The 27531-nt window shown below is 36.9% G+C and overlaps 2 protein-coding genes across 4 annotated transcripts in view; one reads left to right on the plus strand and one right to left on the minus strand.

Moving 5' to 3' along the window:
• Plekhh2 (pleckstrin homology, MyTH4 and FERM domain containing H2) overlaps window positions 1–27531 on the minus strand; it is a 107252-nt gene that overhangs the window by 69286 nt on the left and 10435 nt on the right. For all 3 annotated transcript variants that reach the window (XR_006146952.1, XM_042675494.1, XM_042675493.1), the window contains exons 3-6: window positions 18289–18351; window positions 4352–4501; window positions 2129–2212; window positions 1517–1598 (exon numbers count right to left, since the gene is read on the minus strand). Coding sequence is in view for 2 of the 3 variants with exons in the window: in XM_042675494.1 (XP_042531428.1) it covers window positions 1517–1598; window positions 2129–2212; window positions 4352–4501; window positions 18289–18351 (379 nt within the window). In the remaining variant the exon portion in view is untranslated. The remainder of the gene's footprint in view (window positions 1–1516; window positions 1599–2128; window positions 2213–4351; window positions 4502–18288; window positions 18352–27531) is intronic.
• On the plus strand, window positions 19599–20519 carry C1galt1c1l (C1GALT1 specific chaperone 1 like). The gene has a single exon (XM_042675498.1). The coding sequence runs from the start codon at window positions 19599–19601 to the stop codon at window positions 20517–20519; it is 921 nt and encodes a 306-aa protein (XP_042531432.1).

The following is a 27531-nucleotide window of genomic DNA, read 5'->3' on the forward strand; positions in this document are numbered from 1 at the left end:
ATTAGGCAAGCACTCTAACATTTGATTTTGCTTTATTTTATTTATTTATTCATTTATTTATTTATTTATTTATTTTCCAAGTATTATTTTCACCCAAGCTCAGTGTAAGATGTTGATTCTCCTACCTATCTATACCTCCCAGTATCTAAGATGACACAGGTTCCTACCATCATGCCCAGGTTACTGGTTGAGATATAGTCTTGCTAACTATTTGTCGAGGCTGACCTCCAAGCTTAATCTCTGTCTCCTAAGAGGTTGGAATTACATATGTGAGCCAATGTACCCACCTAAATGTGTTTTTTAATAGGCTAATGTCACTACTGATATTATGGAGTTATCATCAGATGGCCAGGATGAAAATCCTCATTCAGAAGACTTAAATAGAGAATGGTTTAGCATCCTGGTGATCCATGAGTGTGCTAAGCTATAACATTTGCATCCAGCTAACTACCAGCTCAGTCATGTAAGAATCCATAGAAGTATCCTGTAGCTCCCCCTTCAAAGAAAGCCAAGTTCAGAGACACATTCAAAAGGTGTGAAGCCAGGGATCCCTCATGAAAGTGTTCAATGCCGCTACCATTGCAATGACTACATTCAATGCAGCCACTGAATCTGTGACTCCCTGATTCCTACTATAAAAGTTAATTCTCTTTCTAAGGCCAAATTCATGTCTTCTGGGGCTTTTGAAGTATCTATTATTAATATAAATACTTCCACTATTTGGTTTCATAAGGTTCTCTGAATTTTTTCAAGGAAACAGGGATATGTAGCACTACCTTGCTTAAAAAGACCAAAATGGCCAGGTGCCAGTGGCTCACGCCTATAATCCTAGCTACTCAGGGACTGAGCTCTGAGGATCATGGTTCCAAGCCAGCCTAGGCAGGAAAGTCTGTGACACTCTTTTAAATCACAGCTGGAAGTGGCACTGTGGCTCAAGTAGTACCATGTTAAGCCTTGAACAAAAGAAGCTCAGGGACAGCACCCAGGCCCAGAGTTTAAGCCCCAAGACAAACAAAACAAAAAGACCAAAATGTCATCATTGTCAAGAGATTGGTACCTAAAGGGTATCAATAAGCAATGGTTTATAATCCTTGGACTCCTGGGCTAAATCAACACATAATACTTTGAAGTCATTACATAATAATTTTAGCAAGCTAAACTCTCTGGGACTCAGTATAGTCCTAAAAAGAGGATAAATGTAATCTGTTAGAATAGACAGAGGCAAAATTAATACCTAGCTTTGCTTTTCTGACCTGTGTATCAGCCACATTGATAAACCTGTACATCATCAGTCCAATTCTTTGTGCCTTCCCCTCTCATTCTCAACATTCACTTAGGTCTGGGACTTCCAGTTTGCTTATAAATTCTTTTGTTTAATGATGATGTCTTCTTATATGACATTCATATTTGGGTCTTTAAAACACCAGCAAAGTCTAAATAATAGAAGACTAAATAATAAAACTTTTTATATAGCCAAATAAATCCAACTAAGCCACCTTAGCAAAACTATTTGTACCTTGTAATCTTGACTGTATTAATTTTATCTCTTCAGTTTGGTTTTGGTTGATCAAACGAAGATTCTGATTCTCTAATTCTAGCTGAAAGAAAATAGTGATATTCTCTTATATGACAACATTTTAAAATGGACTAATAAATTATAAGTTTTAGAAAATGTTAATATGTAAATAGTTTCCATACCAGTAAGTTAAAAAGAAAATGACAATAATTAATTTATCAGCATAATTATGTTACCAATATTTACCGAAACTAAGAGTTTTAAGTGTTTGCACTCCCCTATTCTTTTTGCATTATAAAATTGTTTTAACCAAATTATAGAGCATTTAAATCTGTACTTCTCAGACACTAAACACATTAATTTTATGATATATACATGAAGCACTATAATTATTTAAGATAAATTAATTCAAACTGAAGCCAACTAATTAGAATGAAGCTGTTACTCTGATCACCATGAACCTATTGCTATTTTTAATTTCAGAAATACAATGGGTTTTAAACAAAACACAGTAACACCAATCAGAATTTTTTTCACTCAGTACGATCACATATTCTGATTATTTTATTCAAAAGCAGAAAATGGTAAAGAAAAAAAAACAGTAATAAATACCTCATTTAACTTAATGGTTACCCACTCTTTGATCTTAGCTGCTTTCTCTTCTATTATTTTAGCTTCTTGTGTTCGTATTTGTTTCTGAAATAACAGCAACAGTTTGTTTAGTTCAAACATAATCATGGTGGTCTGGAAACATTACATTAAAAAAAAATTCAAAATCCAGTGAAAACAGGGGTTATACCATGAGAGAAGAACATACAAAAGAAACAAAAGAATCACATAGTGCATTGTAAGTACATTAAAAACACTAGCAAGAAAGAAAAAAACCACTTGTGTCCCTGTCTTGGGGAACATTTTGCTTAACATTACTCATGAAACTGTAACCCCTCAGTACAACATTTTTTTTACTATATATATATATATATATATATATATATATATATATATATATATATTCAAACTAAATCCATTTAAAGCCTGTTTCCTACATCACCCCCAGGGTATGAAGGCAGAAAGATCATAAGTTTGAGGCCAAACTGGGCCTCAAACTGGTTTTGAGATTTTTTTTTCTTAACAAAACTGATGGGGCAGAGGGTGGAATGGCAAAAGATGGAGAGAGGAAGGTAAGAAGAGAGGTTGGGAGAGGAGAAGGAAGTACACACTATTAATTTTAACAACTGTCCTCTTATAGATCATGTGTTGAAATCAGCTCATTAAATATGCTTAAAAAATAATTTCTGGAATAGTAAAATCAGGTCAATCAGGTTGGGTAAAGAAACCTAACTATAATGTGCTCAGGAGCATGGCCGTTTTCTTCCTCAAACATTAGTTTTAAAAGCTTTAGGAAAAACAAACATTGAAATATTCTAACCTTATGGTTGTAGTTATAAATCTACTGAGAATGTGGCTATATTATCAGGGCAATGGTTGGGCTGGGGTGGTAGAAACTGAAAACCAGCTAAGTTTGTTTTAAATGCTGAAGGTGAATAATAATGTGATGTATTTCATCAAACATTTTCAGTGGTCAAATGTGAATACTGTCAAATGACTACTTAAGTTAAATAATTAAAATGCATGTTTTGTAATAAACACTTTAAAACAGTGGGTGCAGGGGCTGGGAATGTGGCTCAGTGGTAGAATGCTTGCCTGTCATGCATAAGACTCTGGGTTTGATTCCTTGGCACCACATAAACAGAAAAAGCCGGAAATGGCGCTGTGGCTCAAGTGGTAGAGTGCTAGCCTTGAGCAAAAGTAGCTCAGGGACAGTGCCCAGGCCTAGAGTTCAAGCACCAGGACTGGCAAATAAATAAATAAATTAAATAAAACAGTGGGTATAGGTAGCTCATGCCTGTAATCTTAGCCACTCAAGAAACTGAGATCTAAGGATCATGGTTTAAAGCCAGCCCAGGCAAACAAACCCAAGAGATTCTTTTCTCCAGTTAATCCCCCAAAAGCCAGAAGTAAAGCTGTGGCTCAAGTGGTAGAGTGCTAACCATAAGGAAAAAAAATGGGCAGCACCCAGGCCCTGAGTTCAAGCCCAGGACCAGCAGAAAAACAGCAACAACAAAAATACCCAACAATCCCCCACCCTGGCAAAACTAAATAATTTGTCTCAGTAAACTAGTTTAACCTACACATTTCTTAGTACAAAGATTAGCCTCAAGCATAAACTATTTTTTTCTTTTTTCTTGGCATACATTAGCTATACAAGGATTAACTATACAAGGGAGGAGGATTTCATTGTGTCCTTTCCATGCATGCTTATAATCAAACATAAATATTTGTAACATTTCCATAAACATTTCTATAACACCTTAACAAGCTAAAATAAAGACTGGCTACAAACATTTGTTTTCCTTTTTTCTCTTTTTTATTTCAGAATGTAGCCCATCCTTGCCTCTAATTTGCTATGTAACCAATGCTGGCCTCAAACTCATGATCCTCCTGTATCAGGATCCCTAGTGCAGAGATCACGGCATGAACCACCATATCCAAAGTGGTTGTAAACAAATATAAATACCTGCTGATAACTAAGTATTTCCAACTTCAATACTACAATTAAGCTGTAAAGTGAAGGAGAAGGAGCAAGATCACACTTAAAAAGTACCAGATGCAAGCCTTATACACAATGCAATTTTAGTTGTACTTTTTACCATGCTACAGTCTGACTAAATAAGGAAGATTTATCCTTCAGTAAGATTTTCTCTTTTTAACCTTTGTGATTTGTGACAAACGAGTAGACACATTTAGAAGTCTTTAATGATTATGTTTCCTAACCTGCTCTTCAAGTTGCAGTTCCAAGTTTTGAATGATGTCATCTTTTTCCTGGAGAAAAGACTCTAGATCTTGACACTTTTTATATAACTTCATCTCTGATTCACTGGTTTGAATATTCGCGGCATTTAATTTCTCTTCCATAACTTGTACCTGAATTCAGAAATAAAATATTAAAATCATGCCCAAACTTAATTTCTCATAGTATTAAACTTGGACTTTAACATTACATAGGTTCTTAGAAGCTATCATCAGAAAAGGACAATATTAATAAATGCAAGATTTAATGTATTTTTTAAATTATAAAGTTTGAAGATTTTTGTTAAATGCATTACTCTGAAGTTCTTAAGGACATAAGAGGTTATCAGAATACTACTATCATGTAAAGTAACAGTCATGTTTACTAAGCAAAGAGAAGCTGCAAAGTTTCTGTGTGGAAACAGAACATTTCTAGCCTCATTTCGTATATTTGAAACTATAAAGAAAGAAGATGCCCTGTATAGCACACTGTGAGCAGGGGGAACTGAACATGGATGGGGAAAAAGTACAATGGAAAGTAAAAAGTACAATGGAAAGTAAAAGTAAAATAAAATAATTTAAAGCCTTAAGTAGTTGGGTGCTGGTGGCTCACGCCTGTAATCCTAGTTACCAGGCAGGCTGAGATCTGAGGATCACGGTTCAAAGCAAGCCGGGGCAGGAAAGTCCATGAGACTCTTATCTCCAATAAACCACCAGAAAACTGGAAGTGGTGCTGTGGCTCAAGTGGTGGAGCACCAGCCTTGAGCTGAAGAGCTCAGGGACAGCACCCAGACCCAGAGTTCAAGCCCACCATAGACAATAAATAACTAAATAAATAAATACAAGAGACTAAACACATATAGGAGAATGTGTTCCATGAGGGCTCACTGATTGGCTGAAAATGTTGGATGAATATTTGACAAATGTAAAGCCTATTCCAGGCCCTGAGAAAGCATCAGTGAACAAAATAACCACTATGCACAGAAATTACATTCTAGTGGAAAGATAAAAAATACAATAAAAGGCTGGGTGCCAGTGGCTCATGTTTGTAATTCTAGCTACTCAGGAGGCTGAGAAACTGATGATTGTGGCTCAAAGCCTATCCAGGCAGGAAAGTCTATGAACTCATCTCCAATTAACCACCAGAAAACTAGAAGAAGAGCTGTGGCTCAAAGTAGTAGAGCACTAGCCTTGAGCAAAAAAGCTCAGGGACAGGCTCTAAGTTCAAGCCCCATGATGACTGGGGCGGGGGATAAATAAATATAAATAAATATAAAATACATACATTATATATAATATATACATAAAATACATACATTATATATAATATATATACATAATGTATATAATGTATACATATACATATATATCTATATAGAGAGAGAGAGAAAGTAAATAGTACAAGTTTATTTGAATAACAGGTGTATGCCTGAAGAGTGGGTGATGCTTCAATCTGCTTGAATCTTCTGCAAAACATCTTCTAGCATATTAAATCTCAAAAAAGTATATCTACAAATTGTGTTTGCTGACCTGCACTGGTTACATAAGTCTATTCAACTTACAGTGACGTTTATTTAGATTTCTCTATCACCATCTTTCAGTTGTCCCTTTTCACCATCTTTCTATGAACCACAAACTTGAGCCTTGGCTTGGAGGTAATGTCACCAGGGACTGTGAGCAGGTGTAAAGAAGGGAGGTGTTGGGGCTGGAAAGGTGGCTCAGTGGTAGAGTGCTTGCCTCCCATGCATGAGGCCCTGGGTTTGATTCCTCAGAACCACATAAACAGATAAAAGCCGAAAGTAGCACTGTGGCTCAAGTGATAGAGCGCTAGCCTTGAACTGAAGAGTTAAGGAACAGTGCCCAGGCCCAGAGTTCAAGCCCCACAACCAACCAAAAAAAAAAAAAGAAGGGAGGTGTTAATGAGAATAAAAAAGAAAAAGTATTTGGGACTATATACAATACAAAGATTTTTTCTATAGATTCGAAATAGATAAGAATGTAATTTTAGCAATGGATTAGGTTATAAATAAGAAAAATAATGTGAAAGTATTTGAGAAACTAAAGATAATAGTTAAGAGGAAAAACATCTTAACTATTAAAAATCTCTCTGAGGCCGGGTGCCGGTGGCTCATGCCTGTAATCCTAGCTACTCAAGAGGCTGAGATCTGAGGATCATGATTCAAAGCCAGCCTGGGCAGGAAAATCCGTGAGACTCTGATCTCCAATAAACCACCAGAAAACTGGAAGTGGCGCTGTGGCTCAAGTGGTAGAGCGCTAGCCTTGAGCTGAAGAGCTGAAGGATAGTGGTCAAGCCCAGAGTTCAAGTCCTATGACCGACAAAAAAAAAAAAAAAAAAAAATCTCTGAAACATGAAAATAAATCCTTTCTGCAGGTTGAAAGTTCTTGAGTAGTGAAAGTTTTCAGAAGGAAGATATCGAGGTTGTTTTGGCTTAATTTTTTAAATCATGAATATCAGTTTTATCTATGGGGTCACTGTACAAATGTAAATTCAATTCAGATGTCAAAACTGTTCTACCTAAATATTACTCACATGTCTGGAAAGCATTAATATAAAGAACAGATCAAAATGTATTTCATAATTCAAATGACAATGTAAGTTACCTTAGATTTAAATTCTTTAACATAATATAGAGAAATTTCAGCTTGGAGGACAAAGATTTGCATCAAAGACTGGGGTTTGGGTCACAAATTTGTCATTTGACCCAGGGACAGCAGAACAGTACATACCAAGGGCCAATCTTAAATCCTATTATCAGTTACACATAGGGTCTCCTGTAACTATAGAAGCAGCGAGAGCAAAGCAGAACTCAAGTTCAGAATGGCAGTTCTCCTCTGGAGTACAGAGTATCAGAAGATAAATCTCAAGGAAAAGAAAAGCTAACTGAATAAAAATAACATCATAAGCCAGGATAAGAACACCTGCACATCCATGTTTATTGCCACACTATTTACAATAGCCAAAATATGGAAACAGCCCAGCTGCCCCACAATAAATGAGTGGATACAAAAAACGTGGTTACTTATATACAATGGAATTTTACACAGTCAATAGAAAGAATAAAATAATGTCATTTGCAGGGAAATGGTTGGAACTAGAACAAATCATGAAGTAAGCTTGGCTTACTTCAGTTACTTACAAATGACACATTCTCTCTGATATCCAGAAATTAGATCTAAAATGCGCTGAGATATGACAAATTATACAGGATTGTGCTCACATACAGTGAAACCAAAAGGGGTACATTGTTAGGAGAAACTCACAAAGGCACCATGCCTAAGTGCCTCTTCATATTTATGTAAAATAATATATATACTGAAACAAATTCCAACATATGAAGACAAAAGACCTTTTCTTTTTTTTAGTTTTTAGTTTTTGATGAGTTTGTCTTCTTTACCTTATGTATAGTGTACTCATGAATTGTCCTCAGGAAGGGGGAAGGGTACGGAACTCAAGGGAAAAAGGATGACAACGTGCTGCAGTGGAGCTCCCTGGACACTGATGAAAGTGAACTATACAACTCATGGGTGGGGATGGGACCGAATGAAGGAAAAGATGCTACTATAGGAAAGGAAATGTACTCATTACCTGACTCATGTAATGTAACCCCTCTGTACAACACTACTATAATAACAGTAAAGTAAATTAAAAAAATATTACCAGCCCTTCACCTATAGCCTCTTTTTATTAAGTCAGAGCAGGCCACCCTATAGACATTAGGTTGCCATATAAACTTTCCCATCATTACACAGGAAAGGTCTATAGTCTTAGATGATTATGATTTGAAACTGTTCTTCTCCTATGAAGAATATATTTAACTTTAATGTTATTCTCATTTTATGAATGAATGATAAGAACTTTTGACTATTACTTTTACACAATTTTCTTAGGCGAGAAAAGTATTGCCAAATGTTCAAAATCTCCTCAGAAAGCAACCACAACATAATTCTAAGTAGCCTGCATGCCACCCAGTCCTATATGATCAAATCCCAGAGACACCAGTCTTCCTTGGTCATTAGTTGAATAAGATTTTGACTAAAAAGCTAAGAGGCTTACAAAAGAAACAAGTAATCTTTTAAAATACCCTACTACAGGCACATGGAAAATAGCCCAGTTCCTTTTCCACTCATTGAAGGGGAACCATTCAAGAATTTTAACTACTCAAACTGACCGCTAACAAATACATATAAATTTGAATTGGTTTAAATAAACCCTTGCAACTGTCTATGCCTGGATTCCCTTTGGTGTGGAATAGCTCATATGGCTTCTTTTCTCCTTTATTTCTAGACAAGTCTCTGTCTGTTTCTACTCAACACTTGCTGCAACTATCAAAGAAACCTGTTTAATCCTTAGATCTCTAAGCTCCAGTTCAGCAAAGGGTTAACTCAGCACATTCAGGGTAGTCAGATCCGTGAAAGATAATTTTTGAGCCCTTGGAATATCCTGGTGGATAGAACTATCTTTTATGTACCTGAGATTATCTCGAGTGGCATCAGAAAGTTAATGGTAACTATGTGCTTAATGGTGAATGCCTATTTTTGTTCAGTTGGAACTTTGGGTCACTCTGTACCTGTGTGACCACTAGAATGGGACAGGTAAGTAGATAGGCTAGAGAACAAGTAATGAAGATCAGTCACATGACCACTAGAATGGGACAGGTAAGTAGATAGGCTAGAGAACAAGGAATGAAGATCAGTCACATGATACTCAAGGCCTACCTGACATACCCCAGTAAAAATCCTGGTGACCAAAGCTCAGGTAAGTTTCCAGGTTGGCAATGTTTTGGCAATGTCCTGTGTGTGTCGTATATCATTGCCAAGAGGACTGAGTGCACCTTCTTGTAACTCCAGGGTGCTCCCAGCCACCCTGATGAGCCTTTTCCTTTTGTTGATTTTAATCCAGATATTTTTACTCTAATGAACCACAACATGAATATAAGGCTTTTCTGGGTTCTGCGAGTCCTTCCAGCAATTCTTTCAATCTGAGGAAAGTTTGGGGCATCCCAACAAAGCTCCTAGTGCTATTTTCCATTCCTGCTCACAACAGAAAAACAGGAACTACAAATATTACTCTTATAATTTTATCCATGTTGTTATTTCCATTCCTCACCTCATTGCTCCAGTCCCTACTCTAAGCCATCAAGATGTGACTGTAGTGTGTGTGTGTGTGTGTGTGTGTGTGTGTGTGTGTGTGTGTGTGTGTGTGTGTGATGCTGGAGTGTCAAACCCAGGAATTCATTCATGCTAGGCAAGTACTGTACCATTTAACTACACGTCCAGTCCTTGTAACTACATTTTGAGTAAGGATTGGCAATTCCTGTTTTCTTAAACACTGCAAATATATGACAAAGATTTCTGATTGTTTCCAAATAGAATGAAGGATATGTGAAGAGTACTTAAAATCCAAGCTTATTTTCTAATTACTTAAGATGTATTCCAAAGTAATCATTCTAATCACATTTTTAAACGTAATTATTTTTATGTAGCATGTCAAAATTTATGAAGAGCTTTCTTGCCAAAGATGAAAGGAAAAGGAAAAGCAATAAATAAATTAGCTTTTTGTATGTGCCAGTTCTAAGACTTGAACTCAGAGCCCATATGCTGTGTCTGAGCTTCCCCGCCCCCCCAGCCCTATGGCTAATGCCCTACCACTACCTCTTCCTCCTCCTCCTTCTTTTTGCTGGTTAACTGGGGTTAACCTATGCCTGGATACTTTGCTTTCTGTGTAATGAAACATATCAAAGCATTCCAAAATTCAGCATATGAAGATAAAGGAGCACTAATAATTCATTAAGAACTGAAAATAGTTTCAATCTGAGAAGTACTTTACTGAAAGGAAGATTAGCCTGCATAGCAGAATGGTCATGAGGAAATGTAAATTACAGCTTCTACTAGAACTTAATCAAATGTAGCAAAGAAATCGAGCCTCAAGGGACAGAAGAAAAACACAAAAACCAGGCTGAAGATAGTGGCACATGTTTGCAATCAAGCTACTCAGTAGTCAGAGATAGGAGGATTGTGTTCAGAGAATCACTAGGTATAGTTGGTATAAGATGCTATCTGAGGGCTGGGAAGGTGGCTCAGTGGTAGAGCGCTTGCCTTGCATACATGAGACCCTGGGTTCGATTCCCCAGAACCACATAAGCAAAAAGAAAAAAGCCGGAAGTGGCACTATGGCTCAAGTGGTAGAGCGCTAGCCTTGAGCTGAAGAGCTGAGGGACAGCGCCCAGGCCCAGAGTTCAGGCCCCACAACTGGACAAAAAAAAAAAAAAAATGCTATCTGAAAAACAAATGAAAAGCAAAAGGACTATGATGTGGCTAAAGTAATAGAACACTAGCCTGGAGTTCAATCCCTAGTACTAAAAACCAAACTAAACCTCACAAATTTTATAGGGGAAATTTTTCTTGATTAGCAAAAATTAGTGTAATGCCCAGGGACATTACATAAGTTAATGAATATTAATAAACAGTACTAGGCTGACTAATGTACTGATTTCACAACTTGAAAACCACAATAAAAATGTGTTATAGAATTAAATATAACAATCACTAAAGTTTCTCCAGTAAAATGCGTGATCTTTCTTTTCTGTAGACAACTTAGTAGTTTGGGAAGTGGTGCCATTTATTAGTAAACAAAGAGAAAAATGTATAAAGATAAAGTATAGAGTTGAACTGGCTATTACTTTTCATGGTGAAACATTTCTTTTGGGAGAATGTAAATACAGTTGTTTAAGTCTTAGGATATGGTTAAATGAGAAAAGACAAGTTGAATTTAAGCAGCATAAACATTCAGATGGGCCGCAGTCCCACAAAAATTGTTAAACATACCAGTGGATTCCCTTACTCTAACTTAACACGCAGGCCAAAAATGGTAACATGATCAGTTTGTGTTTATATTTTCTGTCAACTTTTCAGATTCATTATGAATTATTTATGGAAAAAATTCTTTCTGAAACATAACAAAATAGACACTGAATAAATGTAAACTGTTATGACAAAGGGAAATATCTACAGACTTTGCTAGCTTACAGAAACTCAAAGGTCTGCAATTTGATTCTCCCACCCTGACTCCACCTTTGTTTTGCTTTAAGACTGTGTGTCTACAATAACCCAACATGGTGTTAAATTTTTTTTTTTTTGCTTAAAGATATAGTGCTGGAAGTAAACAATTTTATGCCTGAATATACCTATATACCTTATATTTTTCAAGGGAAAACTCTGAGTAAGTTCTTCTTGTCAAACTTGTCAAGATCAGTGGTTGAGCATGGATAGCTAAAAACTGCCATGGTTTGATTGTCTTGCACTGGGAATGGTGATTCTTTTTCTTTAGAATTCCCACTGAGTCTCTTAAGGGCAATATCTCCAAGGGCAAGAAATTAATGAACAATCACAAATAAAAATATTTAATTTTCAGAAACAAACTTACCACACATATAAGAGTTTTAAATTTAAGAAGACAAAACAAAACCACCAACCCTTAATTTATTTTTTCCCCTCTATAATACATGTATTCAAGGTGAAGGGTAATATAAAGTAGAACAGATAGAAGGGCCTATACAGACAACCATGAGTGTAAATGAAGACATACCACTAAGAAAAGCCAAAGACAGAAAGGAAAAGACACAGCAGAAATATGGAAGTGAAGGAGGTAGACCAAGTAACATATGTGCTACAAAGTATGGAACAGAACAGGAATATACATATAAAGCTCACTCTACCATTACTAAAAAAGACAAAGGTATATTTATATAGAATGAGGTAGGATGACATAAGTGTTTTTTATAGAATTTGAATAACCTTTTATGCTTTTACTGTTGGTTGTTGCCTTGTTATAGTATAAGTGTGGCTATCAGAATAATAACATCAGCTAAAGAATATCTTAAAAACAGACACATTACACTTAACATTACCAATAGCACTTCTCCCCATCCACCGTCATCATTTATTGAAGACTGACTGAATGTCAGGCACTTTACTTCAATCTTCATAACAGCTAAAACTTATATAGCATTTCTAAGTGCCAGGAAATATTCTAAGTTTATTTAGCTCATAGCAACCTATTCAACTTCCACAATATCCTATGTCATAGGCATTACATGGTACCACATTTCCCAGATAGGAAGCTAGAGGCAAGTACAATAGATGGTAAGAGATGAAGGCAAATTAAACCTGGCAGTATGACTCTAGAGTCTGTGTTTTTAATCACTATAGGATAGATCCCCACATGGCACAGAAGCTATCAGTTCTGCCAATATTAGCGCTTTTCTATAAGTGATAAAACTGAGATTTAAGAACATATTCCAGGGGCTGGGAAGGTGGCTCAGTGGTAGAGTGCTTGCCTTGCATGCACGAAGCCCTGGGTTCAATTCCTTAGCACCACATAAGCAGAAAAAAAAAGATGGAAGTGGTGCTGTGGCTCAAGTGGTAGAGTGCTAGCCTTGAGCTGAAGAGCTAAGGGACAGCACCCAGGCCCAGAGTTCAGGCCCCATGATGACAAAAAAAAAAAAAAAAAAGAACATTTTCCAGTCAAGTAAAGTGGCAGATTTTGAATTTCAGCCTAGTTAAAAATTTAGATTGTTCTCAATGAGAGAAATATGAATTCATCTTATTTTTCTTTATCTGAACAGACTACCTTGTCAATCTTTGGTCTCATATCCCTTACTCCTGCCTTCATTCTTATCATTCAAAAGAGAATGGAAGGGAAGGGAGGGGAAGGCAGGGGAGAGAAGAGAAAAAGAGAGTAAAATTCTCAATTCTGATTCTGGGCTTTAAATTTATTTGTTTAGAATACTGTCACATGCACACTGAAATAACTGCATTATAGGAATACTAGGTTAGAATCAACCTTTGAATATAGCACATCTACAGTTTTATGAGGAGCTTCTACAATTGTCTTGGAACAGTTTGTTTCTTATATTATAGTCTACAATCACCTCCCATCTTGGCAGATTCAATTAATTTTTTGCAGTAAGAAAAGCCTGTTTGTAGGTTGAAACTTCCTAAAGATCCAGAATCACAACAAATTAAAGAAAGGCTGGATAAATGGGACAGCATCAAACTGAAGCGTTTCTGCATGGCAAAGGACATAGCTAGCAAAATAAATAGAAAGCCCACAGAATGGGAGAAAATCTTTACTAGCCATACATCAGACAAGGGCCTCATATCCAAAATACATTTAGAGCTCAAAAAATTAAACCACTGAAAAACAAATCCTCAAAGAAACAACAAACCCGTTAATAAGTGTGCTAAAGACTTAAAGAGACTTCTCTGAAGAGGAAAGAAGAATGGACAATAGACATATGAAGAAATGATCAGCATCTCTGGCCATAAAAGAAATACAAATCAAGACAACATTGAGATTCCACCTCACCCGAGTTAGAACGGCTGTTATCAGGAAAACTAATAATATTAGATGCTGGTGGGGATGTGACCAAAAGGGAACACTATGATATTGTTGGTAGGAATGTAAACATGCCCAACCACTCTGGAAAGAATTATGGAGGTCCTCAAAAGATTAAACTTAGAGCTTCCCTATAACTCAGCAATCACACTCCTGGGCGTTTACCCAAATGACCACAAACCAGCCCGCACTAAAGCCATAAGCACAATCATATTCATTGTTCACTGCTGTATTATTTACCATACCAAGGTATAGATACCTCTCAGTGGACGAGTGGATCAAGAAAATGTGGTTTATAAACAATGGAATTCTATGCTTCCATCAGAAAAGAATGTTGCCGCCTCATTCGTAAGGAAATGGAAAGACATCGAAAAAATTATTTTAAGTGAAGTAAGCCAGACCCAAAGAAACAGGCTGCATGGTTTCTCTTCATTTGTAATAACTAGAATGTGTCCATAAATCTACAAGTTACTCCAATGCATAATAAGAGACAAATAATTACACTTGGACATGATTAAATAGTACTGAGCATTCGTACAGTGAGAACAAAGGAGTATATTCTTGAGAGGATCACCATGGCTCAATAGCTATGTGCATATGACTATACAAAATGGTGTTTATTGAAATGAACTCCAAGAAATGGAAACAAGAGGGTTTCAATTATTTTTCATTATTTTTCCCCTTTATTTATTTCTTTTTGTCACTGACTTCTATTTCTGTGCCCTTTGTCTTATATATGTTTATCTAATTTGGGGAAGGGAAGGGTAAACACAGAAGTTGTGGGACAAAGGATGAATCAATTCAACAGTAATACTCACTAGAAACTATGATAGAAATGAACTTTGTAACTTGAAGGGTTGGGGGTCAGGAGGGAAAAAAGTGGGAGAAAATCAGGGAGGGGGTAACACTGTTTAAAAAGAAATGTACTCATCACCTGATTCATGTAACTGTAACCCCTATGTACATCATCGTTACAGTAAAATTTAAATTAAAAAAGAAAAACCTGTTTGGGTTTTCTTTTGGCAGAGATTATCAGATGTCAAATGGATATATTCTGCTCCAGATAAATTCAAATTTAGAAATGGGCTATTGTGTGTACACATGTCTATTATGCCAAGGAATAGAATTTAGATTAGCATTCTGTTGAGCAATAGCATGGTTAGAATGGCTAAAACTAAAAAGAACAATGCCAACTGTTAGCAAGAAGGTCTGAAGCAACTGGAATTTTCACACACTGCAGTAGGAATGCAACCCGTAATTCACTTTGGAAAACCATTTGCCAACATCTATTAAAGTCAACATTAGTCAGCCTGTGGCTCACCAATTGTACCCCTAGGTATATACCCAAGCAGAAACAAGAACGCATATCCACCAAAATAAAAGAATAGAAATGTTTGCAGCTGCTTTTTTCATAAGAGCCTATAACTGAAGATAAATTAAATGTCCCACCATCAGGTGAATGAATAAAAGTTGAAGCGAAGTCACATTGAAATACTGCTCATCAGTAAAAAGAAAGAAAAAAGGTAATATTGGGTAAATTTGAATGCACATGGTAATATGTGTGTGTGTGTGTATATATATATATATATATATATAAAACATTGAGCAAAAGCATCCAGGACACCAAAAAATACATACATCGAGAATAGCCAACCTAATCTATGGTGACAGACAAGAGAATATGCATTACTTAATTTTAGTGGAACAGGGGTGTGGATGGAGAAGGAGCACAAGAGAATCCTCCAGGGCAATAAAATGCTCTGTATCTTGGTATTTATACAGTAGAGGTAGTGGTAGTTACACAAGTACATGCTTGTATAGTTATCTAGTGTACTTTATGGTTTTATATATTATATTGATTTTTTAAAGTAATAACTATAAATAAACTGGGCTAATTCATACAATGGAATTGTATTCAGCACTGAAAAGAATTAAGCTCTCAAGCCATGAACGAAACAATGCAGTGAAGAAAAACCAATATGAACTGTCTATGTACTGTATTATTCTAACTATAACATTCTTTTAAAGGCAAAGCTGTGGGGACAGTAAAAAGATTGTAGCTTCTAGCAACTTTGAAGCAAGAAAGGATAATTAGATTAAGCACCAAATTTTAGAGCAGCACACAACTATTCTATATGATAATACAGTGGTGAATAAAAGTCATTATACATTTGTCAAAACCCATAGAACATTAAAAAAAACTAGGAGTAAATTAGAAACCCTAAGGTAAATTATGGTCTTCAAGGGATAAGAATGTGTCAGTGTTGGTTCAGTGATTGTAACAAAGGTACCAACTAATGTGGGATATGAATGGTAAAAAAGGCTAGGTGGAATGTAGATATGTGATAAAGGAGAAAGTACGTGAGAATGCTGTACTTCCTAGTCAGTTTTGTTGTCAGTCTAAAATTATTCTGAAAAATAAAGGCCATTGTGCAAAAAGTGATTGCCTCCCTTTGAAATAATTGATCAAAACAAGATTATCAATAGCTGCTAATATAATACACAAAAAGAGATAAAAGACCTAACATGCATCATGATAGAAATATACAATCTGACAAGGGTGTTTAAGAGAAAGAGGGTCAAATGTTTGGATTGACTGTATTTTACAGGAAATATAGAATATTAAATGCCTCTTGTTAAATAACAGCATAGTGCTGTAACCTGTAAGTGCTGTAATCCAGGAGGTATCTAGCTTTAGAGGTCAAATTAACATTTTTCCCCCAACATATAAGAAAAAGAAACAAAAAAGAATGAAAAAGGAGGAGACCTTATAGACTAAATTGTCTAAGAATCAAATGAAACCAGGCACCAGTGACTCATACCCCTAATCACAGCTACTCGATCCGAGGATCTCTGAAGCCAGCCAGGGCAGGAAAATCCCTGAGACTCTTATCTCCAATTAACCACCAAAAAGCTGGAAGTGGAGCTATGACTCAAGTGATAGAGCACTAATCTTGAGTGAAAAAGCTCTGGGACAGCACCCAGACTCTGAGTTCAAGCCTCAGGATCAACACAACAAAAAGGGAAAAAAATCAAATGAAATGAGTCAAGTTCTGATTTCAAAATTTGAATAGGTCAACTATTAAACACAAGAAAAAATGGTATGCAGATAAATGAATTAAATAGGTTTACAAACACTCGTATATACATGTTCATGGCAACAATGATAGTCTAAAGGTGGGGAAAAAATGTTCATAAGTACATGAGTGGATAAACATAGCATAGCCTATGTTCACATGGGTGAATCTTGATAATACCTTGCTAAATAAAAGTATCCAGGCACAAAAGAGCACATATGATCTAAATCCATCTATAAGAAATATCTAAAGCTGGGTGCCAGTGGCTCACGCCTATAATCCTAGCTACTCAGGAGGCTGAGATCTGAGGATCACTGCTCAAAGCCAGCCCCAGCAGGAAAGTCTGTGAGATTCTTATCTCCAATAAACTACTTGAAAACCGGAAGTGGCGCTGTGGCTCAAGTGGTAGAGTTCTGGCCTTGAGCTGAAGAGCGTAGGCACAGCCCCCAAGCCCAGAGTTCAAGCCCCACGACCGACAAAAAAAAAAAAAGAAATGAAAAAGAAAAAAAAAAAAGAGAGATCTAAGCTGGGTACCACTTGCTCACACCTATAATTCTAGCTACTCAGGAGGCTGAGATCTGAGGATGGTGGTTTGAAGCTAGCCCAGGCAGGAAAGTCCATGAGACTCTTATCTTCAATTAATCACAGAAAAAGCTGGAAGTGGTGCTGTGACTAGCCTTGAGCAAAAGGAGCTCAGGGACAGCGCCCAGGCCCAGAGTACAAGTTCCACAATTGACAAAAAAGAAAAAAGAAAAAAAAGCACTTCTTGAATTTTATTTAGATTCTGTTAATTAAACCACAACCTTCTGCAGATTGTGAACCTGAACTCAGCCAATCTAAACAAAGGGGCAGGATATGCTGGTTTAGGGATTAAAAAAAAAAAAATAGGAGCATCCTGCTTGTTTTTTTGCTTGCTTGCCAGAGTTTCGGTTGATGGCACACCCTTCTTGCAGAAGTAAATTTTGCCTTGCCAAGTTTCTTTCTAGTTGGTGTCCTTATTCTGTGACAACCCAATATCCCCAGATATTTCTAACCTTTACTACTATAAGTAAAGGTGCTATGAACATATTTGTATTTAAATCTTAGTTATAATTAGTGTTATTTTAAAGCCATATTTCATTTTCTCAGAAAATGCAATTTTCTAATTTAGGAAGTCTCTTTTCCTCGGTACTATGTAAAGTCCAATGAGCTAATTTCTGCTCACTTTCAAGTTCTCTTGTTGGCTGGGTGGTGCCTTCAACTCACCCCAGGGTACCATTTTAGTTGAACTAGACTAATTCTGGCCCTGGTCTAGCCCCTCAGTCTCTATGGATCAAGCTCATGAACAGTCAAAATTGTAAAATGTACTGGAGCACTGACAAACTATATTCTGATTTTAAGTAAAACCATTATAGAGGCAGAAAAACACTTTTCAGATTATACTTTACCTGTTGAAAAGCTTTTTCTGCTTGACGTTCAGCATCAATAACTTGTCTCTCAAGCTGTTGCATCTGTAAGAAGAAATATAAAATATATAAAAACTTAAAAATTTATAAACTTAAAATTTTCCTTTTAGAAAGAGATTTCAAATCTCACATGATCAACTTTCTAAAGAATAAAGTAATTCACTAGATATTAGTTATTTACAATGAAATTTGCTAAAGACTTTTGGCAGATTTAAAAACTGATCAAACAACAATAAAATTATATTAAAAAAAAAAAAAAAAGCCAGGCGTTGGTGGCTCACGCTTGTAATCCTAGCTACTCAGGAAGGTGAGATTTGAGAATCATAGTTCGAAGCCGGCCCAGGCAGAGAAGCCTCTGAGACTCATCTCCAATAAACTACTCAGAAAAAGGCAGAAGTGGAGCTGTGGATCAAGTGGTAGAGCACTAGCCTTGACCACAAAGAAGCTCAGGGACAGTGTCCAGGGACAGTGCCCAGGCCCTGAGTTCAAGCCCCCAGGAATGGCCAAACAAAAACAAAAGCAAAAAAACCAACCTGATCAAACAAAATGCCAAAGTTTTGATATTTTGATAGAATGTAATCTATACCACAGGAGTATTCATCAGTAGACTAGAAATTGCTGGTCAAGATATAGTAAGAATAACCAATTAACAGAAAAGTTTAAAAAGAAAGGAAGTAAGGAAAAAGAAAGAAAAAGCAAGCAAGCAAGACTTGAAATGTTACACTTGGTATTTTGATCAAAAATTCAAAGACTTCAGGGATACGTTTAAGTCAGTACTACACAGCTTTACATTCTTATAAGATTATGGAAAGAACATATGAGAATCTCAGAATAAACACACACACACACACACACACACACACACACATTCACACACAAATACCAAAATGAACAGTGTAAGTGTGCCACGTAAAGTTCAATTTCAAATTCTTTTTACAAACTGCGGAAATCTGACTTCCTAGGAGCGCACTTCTGCTTATTTTCAAGTTTTCTTGTTGGCTAAGTGGTTGCAAGGTCCAGAACATGTGGGGTGCCTTCAACTCGCCCGGGTCCCCATCTAGTTGAATTAGACTAAGGCTGGCCCTGGCCCCGCCCCCTATGACATCATCGAGACCCTGTCCAGCAGCTAGAGAGGTTCACTACGGAAGTGGCCCATAAAGTGGTGGCCCATCCCGGAAGTGCTCCACAGAGACACAGCTTCTCCCTCCCCCACCCCCACCCCGGAAGTGGCCTCCTCTGCCCGTGCCACCAGGGCGCCCTGTTTGGCGCGAGCTGTCTTCAACGTCTGGAACATGGCTTCGCCTGGGGCATCCTTTATTAAGGGTACGTTGGTGGGGATCGTTTCCTGGGCTTTGCTAACTACTCTCAGCCATATTCACATTCGACATGAGGGTCTGCTTCAAAACCACAGACACCGTCACCTTCCCCCACCCGGCGGAGAGGAGTTCTTAAACGTGTTAGACGCGACACGCTCGCAGCTCAACCGAAGCATCCGGGTCCTGTGTGTCATCCTCGGAGAATGGGAAGACCAGAGCGACTGGGCCGTCCTGAAAAAGACCTGGACCAAGCACTGCGACCACGCAGAGCTGGTCCGAGCGAAGAGCGACGACAGGTGGATTCAGATGAGGGACACTTACAAGTATGTCTTTGGGAAGTACGGCGACAACTACAACTGGTACTTTGTTACCCTCCCCACCACCTTCGCGGTCATCGAGAACTTAAAGTACTTTCTACTGACCAGGGACGCCTGGCAACCTTTCTACCTGGGCCACACCGCCCTCTCTGGAGACCTCGAGTATGTGACTGCCGAAGGAGGAATTGTCTTGAGCATAGAGTCGATGAAGAGATTTATCCAACGGCTCCTTAACGACCAAAGCTGTTCAGATCCCAATTTGATCTGGAATCTAGCCTACGATAGGCAGCTTGCCCTCTGCCTGAAGAATGCAGGCATTTTAGCCGAAAACGCAGAGGATTTTGAAGGGAAAAATGTATTTAATACAAAACCAATCGCTTATCTTATTCAAGAGGCCATGCTCGGCTACCCTCAACAAATAGTAAAAGGTTGCTGTTCGGATATGGCTATTACTTTTAACGGACTGACTCCCGAAAAGATGGAAGTAATGATGTATGGAGTATATCGGCTCCGGGCATTTGGACATCATTTCAATGACTCGCTAGTTTTCTTGCCGCCACATGGTTCAAAAAACGACTGAGGACTCGTGAATAATAGAACTGTACTGTCCAAGGGCACTTGAAATGTGACTAGTACCAATTAAGATGTGCTCTGATATAAATATATATATATACTTTATTCAAGAATACAAATATTACTAGAAAACAGTACAAAAATAAAATTTTTCATGTTAACTCCATGTTGAAATTAATATTTGTTGTGTTAAACATGCTATTAAAATTAATTTCATCTGTTTCGTTTTCATTTTATTTGTGTGTCCACTAGAAAGATTTTAGTTACACACATTGCTGACATTTCTTTTTCTTTTTTTTTTTTTTTTTGGTCGGGTCGTGGGGCCTGAACTCTGGGCCTGGGCGCTGTCCCTCAGCTCTTCAGCTCAAGGCTAGCGCTCTACAACTTGAGCCACAGCGCCACTTCCAGCTTTTTTCTTTTTGCTTATGTGGTGCTGAGGAATCAAACGCAGGGCCTCGAGCATGCAAGGCAAGTGCTCTACCACTGAACAACCTTCCCAGCCCCATGCTGACATTTCTACTAGATAATTATGATATACAACAAAGAACATCTGTTGTCACCACGGATAGTTAATTAACTGTCCACATGGAAGCTCCTTTATCCCACCTCTTCTTATTTGCTAGTACTGGGGTTTGATCATTGGGCTTCGTATTTGCTAGACAGGCATCCTACCAATTGAATCATGCCCCTAATCCCTTATTTTTCAGATAGGGCCTTTTGCTTTTACAATTCTTGGGCCTTGATCTTCCTACCTAGAGCTTTCCATGTCACCAGGATGATAAGATACCCCACATCACCCTGGGTTTACTGATTGAGATGAGATCTCACTATAAAGTTTTTCCCAAGTTGGCCTCAAACTGGGATCATAGCATGCTCAGCATTTTCCCTCCTGGGTAGAAATAGTTTTAAGGACTTTTCTGCTCAGTATGACTTCAAACTGCAATCTTCAGATCTCAGTTTCTTGAGTAGCTACAATTACTGATATAAAACACTGGTGCCAGACTCAATTACAACTTTGAGAAGTCATTCCTATACCCTCAGACCTGTGTCAATTTAGATTATCTCCCCTTCCTTCCTGATATAGGTGTCTTCTTAAATAAAACTTTCAACATTTTTTCACAGTGGATCTCCTCTTTCCAATATCTCCTGCCTTCTTTGGTTTGGTTTACTTGGTCTTTTTTTTTTTTTTTTGGCCGGTCCTGGGGCTTGAACTCAGGGTCTGGACTCTGTCCCTGAGCCTCTTTGTCCTCAAGGCTAGCGCTCTACCACTTGAGCCATAGCACTACTTCCAGCATTTTCTGAGTAGTGTACTGGAGATGAGTCTCAAGAACTTTCCTGTCCAGGCTGGCTTTGAACTGCAATCCTCATATCTCATCTCTAAGTAGCTAGGATTATAAGTACCAGTACAGGCGAATTTTGTCTTTTTGATGGAGATTTACCAGAAGTTATACAAGACGTTAGATATTTTAAAAATATCTTTATTCTACCTTCAAATAAAATTCATAGGCTCAGAACAGAATTCTGTGTTTCATATAATTTTCCTTCTGAATTTTGAAAACACTGTCCCATTATCTTCTAACTTCTATTTATTGCTTTTGAGAAGACAAATCATTCTAGTTGCTGCTCCTTTGTGTGTGATAGGTTTGTTCTCTCTGAAAGCTGACAGATATTTGCTTGATCCTCCTGTTATTAGTGAAGCAGAATGATGGGAAACACACCATAGAATAAGGCTTGAAGGAGCCTGAGCTCCTGAAGGCCAAATGTACTTCAGCATCTTATAAAGACCAGAGGGAGAATAATATGTTGGGTAAAAAGAAAAAAAAAACAGGTATTAATGGAAAATATAAGCCTGTTTAGAATCAACTAATTTTCTGAAAACTTCTCACCCCCATATGTTAAAATGTCTGGCAGTTAAGCGTTTATTCTCTGTATAAAGTGAAAATGCCTTTTCTTTCAAAACTGAATAAATTGTTTAGAGTACATTCATCCAACAACTGTGGCATTTATAAGCTCCTGACCTAACAATTGGTCTTCCCCATACTCCCTCTCAAAGCAAAGGTTGACAGTAGACTGGCTCCAACCATTTGTACACAACTGTCAGCCAACATTGCAAATGTCCCATTCTTAAATATAAATAGACCACCAATGATCATGAGACATTTGAGCAAAGCTTGCAACACACCCTAAAAAAACAAACATGAAAATAGGAAAATAATCTCAAAAGAAGAAAGATAGCTTAGGCAACAGAAAATTTTAGAAATTCAAATGAGTGTTCAGGAGCCAGGATCATTTAAATATATCATTTCACAGCCTTACCATGAAATGCAAGTTTTTCGTCCCATTATGAAGATGGGAAATTGAGTTCAGTATGAGGATGGCTTATAGACATTTATGTTCCTGTAATGTGGCTGGGATTTCAGTCTTCATATTCTGATTCCCTAGTGCTCTTTTTGTCAAACCACAGCTGCTTTAGTATTTATAAACTACACATGGAGTATAGAATCATATGAAAAACAGCTCAAACTTATAAAACCACAAATTCTTAGTTGGATAGATCTTTAGTGTTGTTCTTTCAGCCTAAGAATCTTGCATTGGTGGCTTACAATCATATTAATATTCACAGTAGGAAAATTCCAAGTTATATAAGTTTGGTAAACCTAAAAAAAGGAGACAGCTAGAGATTAACCAATAGAGACTATATTTGGAATCTTCAGATTCTAACAATGCCCTGCCTATGGATAAGAGTACTTCTAGATGGCTGATATATTATTTATAACAATAGTTGAGGCGGGAATGATACTATGCAACAGAAGCTTAAAGTGAACAAATGAAATGAAAATGAATGAATGAAGGTTTGGACTTTTTCCAAAAAAAAAGCCTAAATATTGAGGATAAACTCTGATAAAAGAAACCACTGCAATTCACAATTTGTATTACAGATTATAACTGTTAAATACTTCACATTACACTAATATAAATATAATAGCTAATAAAACAAATTACTTTAAGAATATCTCCAACATTCAGGTATTGTGAAAGGTAATGCTTTGATTCTGCATAATTACGTCTTTTCATATTGGAGCTAGAAAATAACTTTGCAAAATACTCAAAAAGCAATATAAGACATATTTATGTAAATTCTTATACTCCAAATGTACACTATACCTTGAGTAGAGTCCACTACCAATGAATTCTAGGTAAGTTAAAAAATTGACATGATCAATTTTCTTATATCAGGTTTTAGTAAAACAACAACAACAGTATTTTAGGAGTTGGCCATTTACAATAACAAAGTAAAGATGTAAATTCTAAACCTCATATTTGACTTATTGCTAACAAAAATGTCCTCTGTAGCCAGAATCAATTCAGCAACAAATGGCAGAGAAGAATTTGCTAATAAGCTTAGATCATTATACCACCATACATACTCACAGATCCTCTCATTACAGTAACTGGTTACAAACAAACTTGTTCAACAGATAGGTTAACTTCAGTAGAATACCTCAAGTTGTTCATATTCACTGATGTGATTAACAATACCTATCAAATATTTCTTTTCCTGATTTTCTCTAAAAACTTCAAGTGCTTCCTCCCCAACCTCCCTAACCCATATACTAGGGTTTGTACTCAGGGCCTTACATTTCCAAAGCAGATACTCTACCACTTTATCAGTCCTTTTTTGGTATTGGCTATTTTCAACACAGGATTTTGCTTTAAGTTCAGGCTGGCCTAGATTGTGATTCTCCTATTTGTGTTTCTCCCATACGTTATAAAGATGAGCCACTGCACCCATAGTTGGGATAACAGGTGTGCACTACCACATCTAGTCATTTGTTAAGAGCCTTGTCACTTTTTATGCCCAGACTGACCTCAAACTGTGATCCTCCAATTCCCACCCCTCAAAGAGCTGGAGTTACATTACAGGCTAGAACCACTACATTCAGATTTTATTATTATTGTTCTTGCAGTTCTGAGGTTTGAGCTCATCTAGGCAAGAGCTTGCTAGGCAAGTGCTATACCACTTAAATCATGCATCTAGTTCTCCTATAAATGCCTTAAAAGACTCATCACCAAGGATTGTTTATTAACCCTTAAACTGACATTTGAATTAGCCCATAAAGTTTTATGGGCTCTGCAACATTAGGTGAGACAGAAGAATAACTAATTTAAGTGGTTAATTGGAGTACTACACTGGACTGTTGTGTGACTGTGTATACTCTATTATCCAGGGACTTCTTATTCCTAGGAGTTACTAAAGGCAGGAAAAAAACCCGAATACAGAATCAGGTACATGAAATGTCAGATTACATGAACCACATTCATGTCTAAAAGGAAACCTCTTCAAATACTTCTTCCTTTCCTTTGCACTAAAACTCTAATTTTTTAATAAAAAAAGAAACTTCCCTTTTTCTCCTCTGACTCAGAAAACTAACTAGTAATATTGTAAAGTAGGAAAACTACTTACATCTCAGCTTCCCTGAAGAGTTTATATTTGGCATACTAAGGATATTTCCAACACCATTCCTTGAATTCCTCTAAAGACCTCTCCCACTTACAGCGGCACTTGCCCAAGTCTTCAATAAGGCCTTTTCTTCACAAGCTTCAATATTCTACACTACTTAGAAATTGTGATGGGAAAAAATATGTATAAAAATAGGTGTTTAAAAAATTAGGTTTTCTACTCCATTTTCGATATTTATTTGAAATTCATCTTGAATTATAAAAATACTCTGAGATTATGCTATGAATCTTCCTTTAACTTTCATGAATATATTTCTTATTAACCTATAGTTATATTTAGGTTGACTGCTTGTGCACTTAATCAGTATGTCCAAATCAGAAAGATACAAGAGAGCCTGGGGACATAGCTCAGTGGTAGTATACTTGATCAGCACACACCAGTTCCTGGGTTCAGTCCTTAGCACCACAAAAGAAAAAAGAAGGAAAGACACGAGGAACTAATAACATGTCACTTCTATGTACTAGGTACTGTAAGCTACATCACAAAAAAAATCAGAAAAATCTAAGGTTTAATGGCAGTTCTGCTATTTGTTAAATAGCTAATGTTGTACACAGTAATCAATTACTCTCAACTTTAATACTACAATATATAGATTAGGGATAATGCTAATTAGGTCATACACTTACTACAGAATTTAAACCAACTAAGGGCATAGCAAATGCTTAGGAACTACAGCTGACACCTGGAATTAGCTCCCTTTAGCCAATACTAATAAAAGATAAAATAACCTCCCCCACCCAAATAAAAATAAAACTCCTAAGTACCAGAACTGTTGCAGAAAAGAGAAGTTGGCCACAATTCCTGGCACAGAGCTAAAGAATCAAATTAGTATTTGTTCAAGAATCTTCAGCATTGGAGTTGTATACATGTGGGAGGAAGAAATACAGAACTATTAGGAGAAGCCCTGGATCAGACTGGTCCTAACACAAAGCCAAAGGTTGTGGAATAGGATCAGACTAGTTTTGGGAATGCAGCATTTGACTCAAGTTGGCACTTAGAAATTATGCAATAGTTTGCTTTGAAAATATATAATGTTATAGAAATTATTATTACTACATACATACATACAACTAACCAACATAGATACTTGCCCATAGGCAGTAAGGGATTTTTATGTTGCATGGCTGAAAAGAAGACAATAGATGAGTGGACATATGTATTGGAGAATGCAAAGAAAGTGGTAATACAATTCAGTTTTGGTTTTTTTTATTCTTTTTTTGGGTCCAGTCGTGGGGCTTGAACTCTGGGCCTAGGCGCTGTCCCTCAGCTCAAGGCTAACACTCTACCACTTGAGCCACAGCGCTACTTTCGGCTTTTTTCTTTTTGCTTATGTGGTGCTGAGGAATCGACCCAGGGCCTCAGGCATGCAAGGCAAGCGCTCTACCACTGAGCCACCTTCCCAGCCCCTACAATTCAGTTTGAGAGGCTATATGAGGTTACAGCTAATGGGTTAGGCTTTAAATACAAAATGCCTGGATTTATTTATTTAGTTAGTTATTATTATTTGTTGTTGTTGTCAGTACTGAGACTTGAACTCAGGGACTGGGTATTGTCCCTGAGCTTTTGTGCTCAAGGGTAGCACTCTACCATTTAGAGCCACAGCTCCACTTCTGATTTTTGAGTTGTTAAATGGAGACAAGTCTCACGGACTTTACTGCCCTGGCTGACTTTGAAAAGGAATCCTCAGATCTCACCCTTCTGAGTAGCTAGGATTACAGGCATGAGCCACTAGTGGCCAACTCAGAATGCCTGGGCTTAAACCTTGGCTTCATTCCTTACACTTGATGTGAACTCAGGCAAGTTAAATAATTTTTCTTTGCTAATTTTCCTTGTAAATACTGATCTGACTGCTGGGAAAATTTTAAATGTATATGCATAAAGCACTTAGACAATATCCTGGAACTCAGTAAACCTCAGTTTCCTAATCTATAAAAATAAGGACAATAAAATTTACAACTTCATGAATGGTTAGATGGTTGAAATAAGTTTTACCTATAAAGTACTAAATATATAATAAATCAATAAGCAGTACGTATTTTTACTAAGAGAGTAGATAACAAAAATTTTCAAATTTGAAAAATCAGTTCCTAAGAAAATAAAACAGAAAAGATTGTGAAAACTCTTACTCCCATTTTAGTGTTGAATATATTTACTAGGAAACCATGAGTAACTTGGCATACTTAGCCATTTTTCCAACACGTAAAACACATCTGAATTATTCCATCGCTTAGATCTGTTCAAGTAGTTAAGTCATAGTTACAAAATATAGACCAAAAAATGAAAAATAGAAAGAAACCACAACAGTAATTTTGAAATCTCCCTTTTAACACTCAGTGACAAATAATATGATAAATCCAATGTCATACTGATGATTAGGCCACTTGTAATTTTACTTATAGAGAAAATAGCAATGGATACTCATAAGGAAATTTGCTACAATATGAGAACACAAAAAGTTGTTGCCATAAAATTGACATTTTAAAGGTCAAATAATTTG

Source organism: Dipodomys spectabilis, unplaced genomic scaffold, assembly GCF_019054845.1.
Source record: "Dipodomys spectabilis isolate Male_0828 unplaced genomic scaffold, ASM1905484v1 ptg000026l, whole genome shotgun sequence".
Taxonomy (NCBI): Eukaryota; Metazoa; Chordata; class Mammalia; order Rodentia; family Heteromyidae; genus Dipodomys; species Dipodomys spectabilis.

Coding starts and splice junctions, on each gene's coding strand:
- C1galt1c1l (XM_042675498.1), top strand. CDS start 19,599: ATGGCTTCGCCTGGGGCATCCTTTATTAAGGGTACGTTGGTGGGGATC.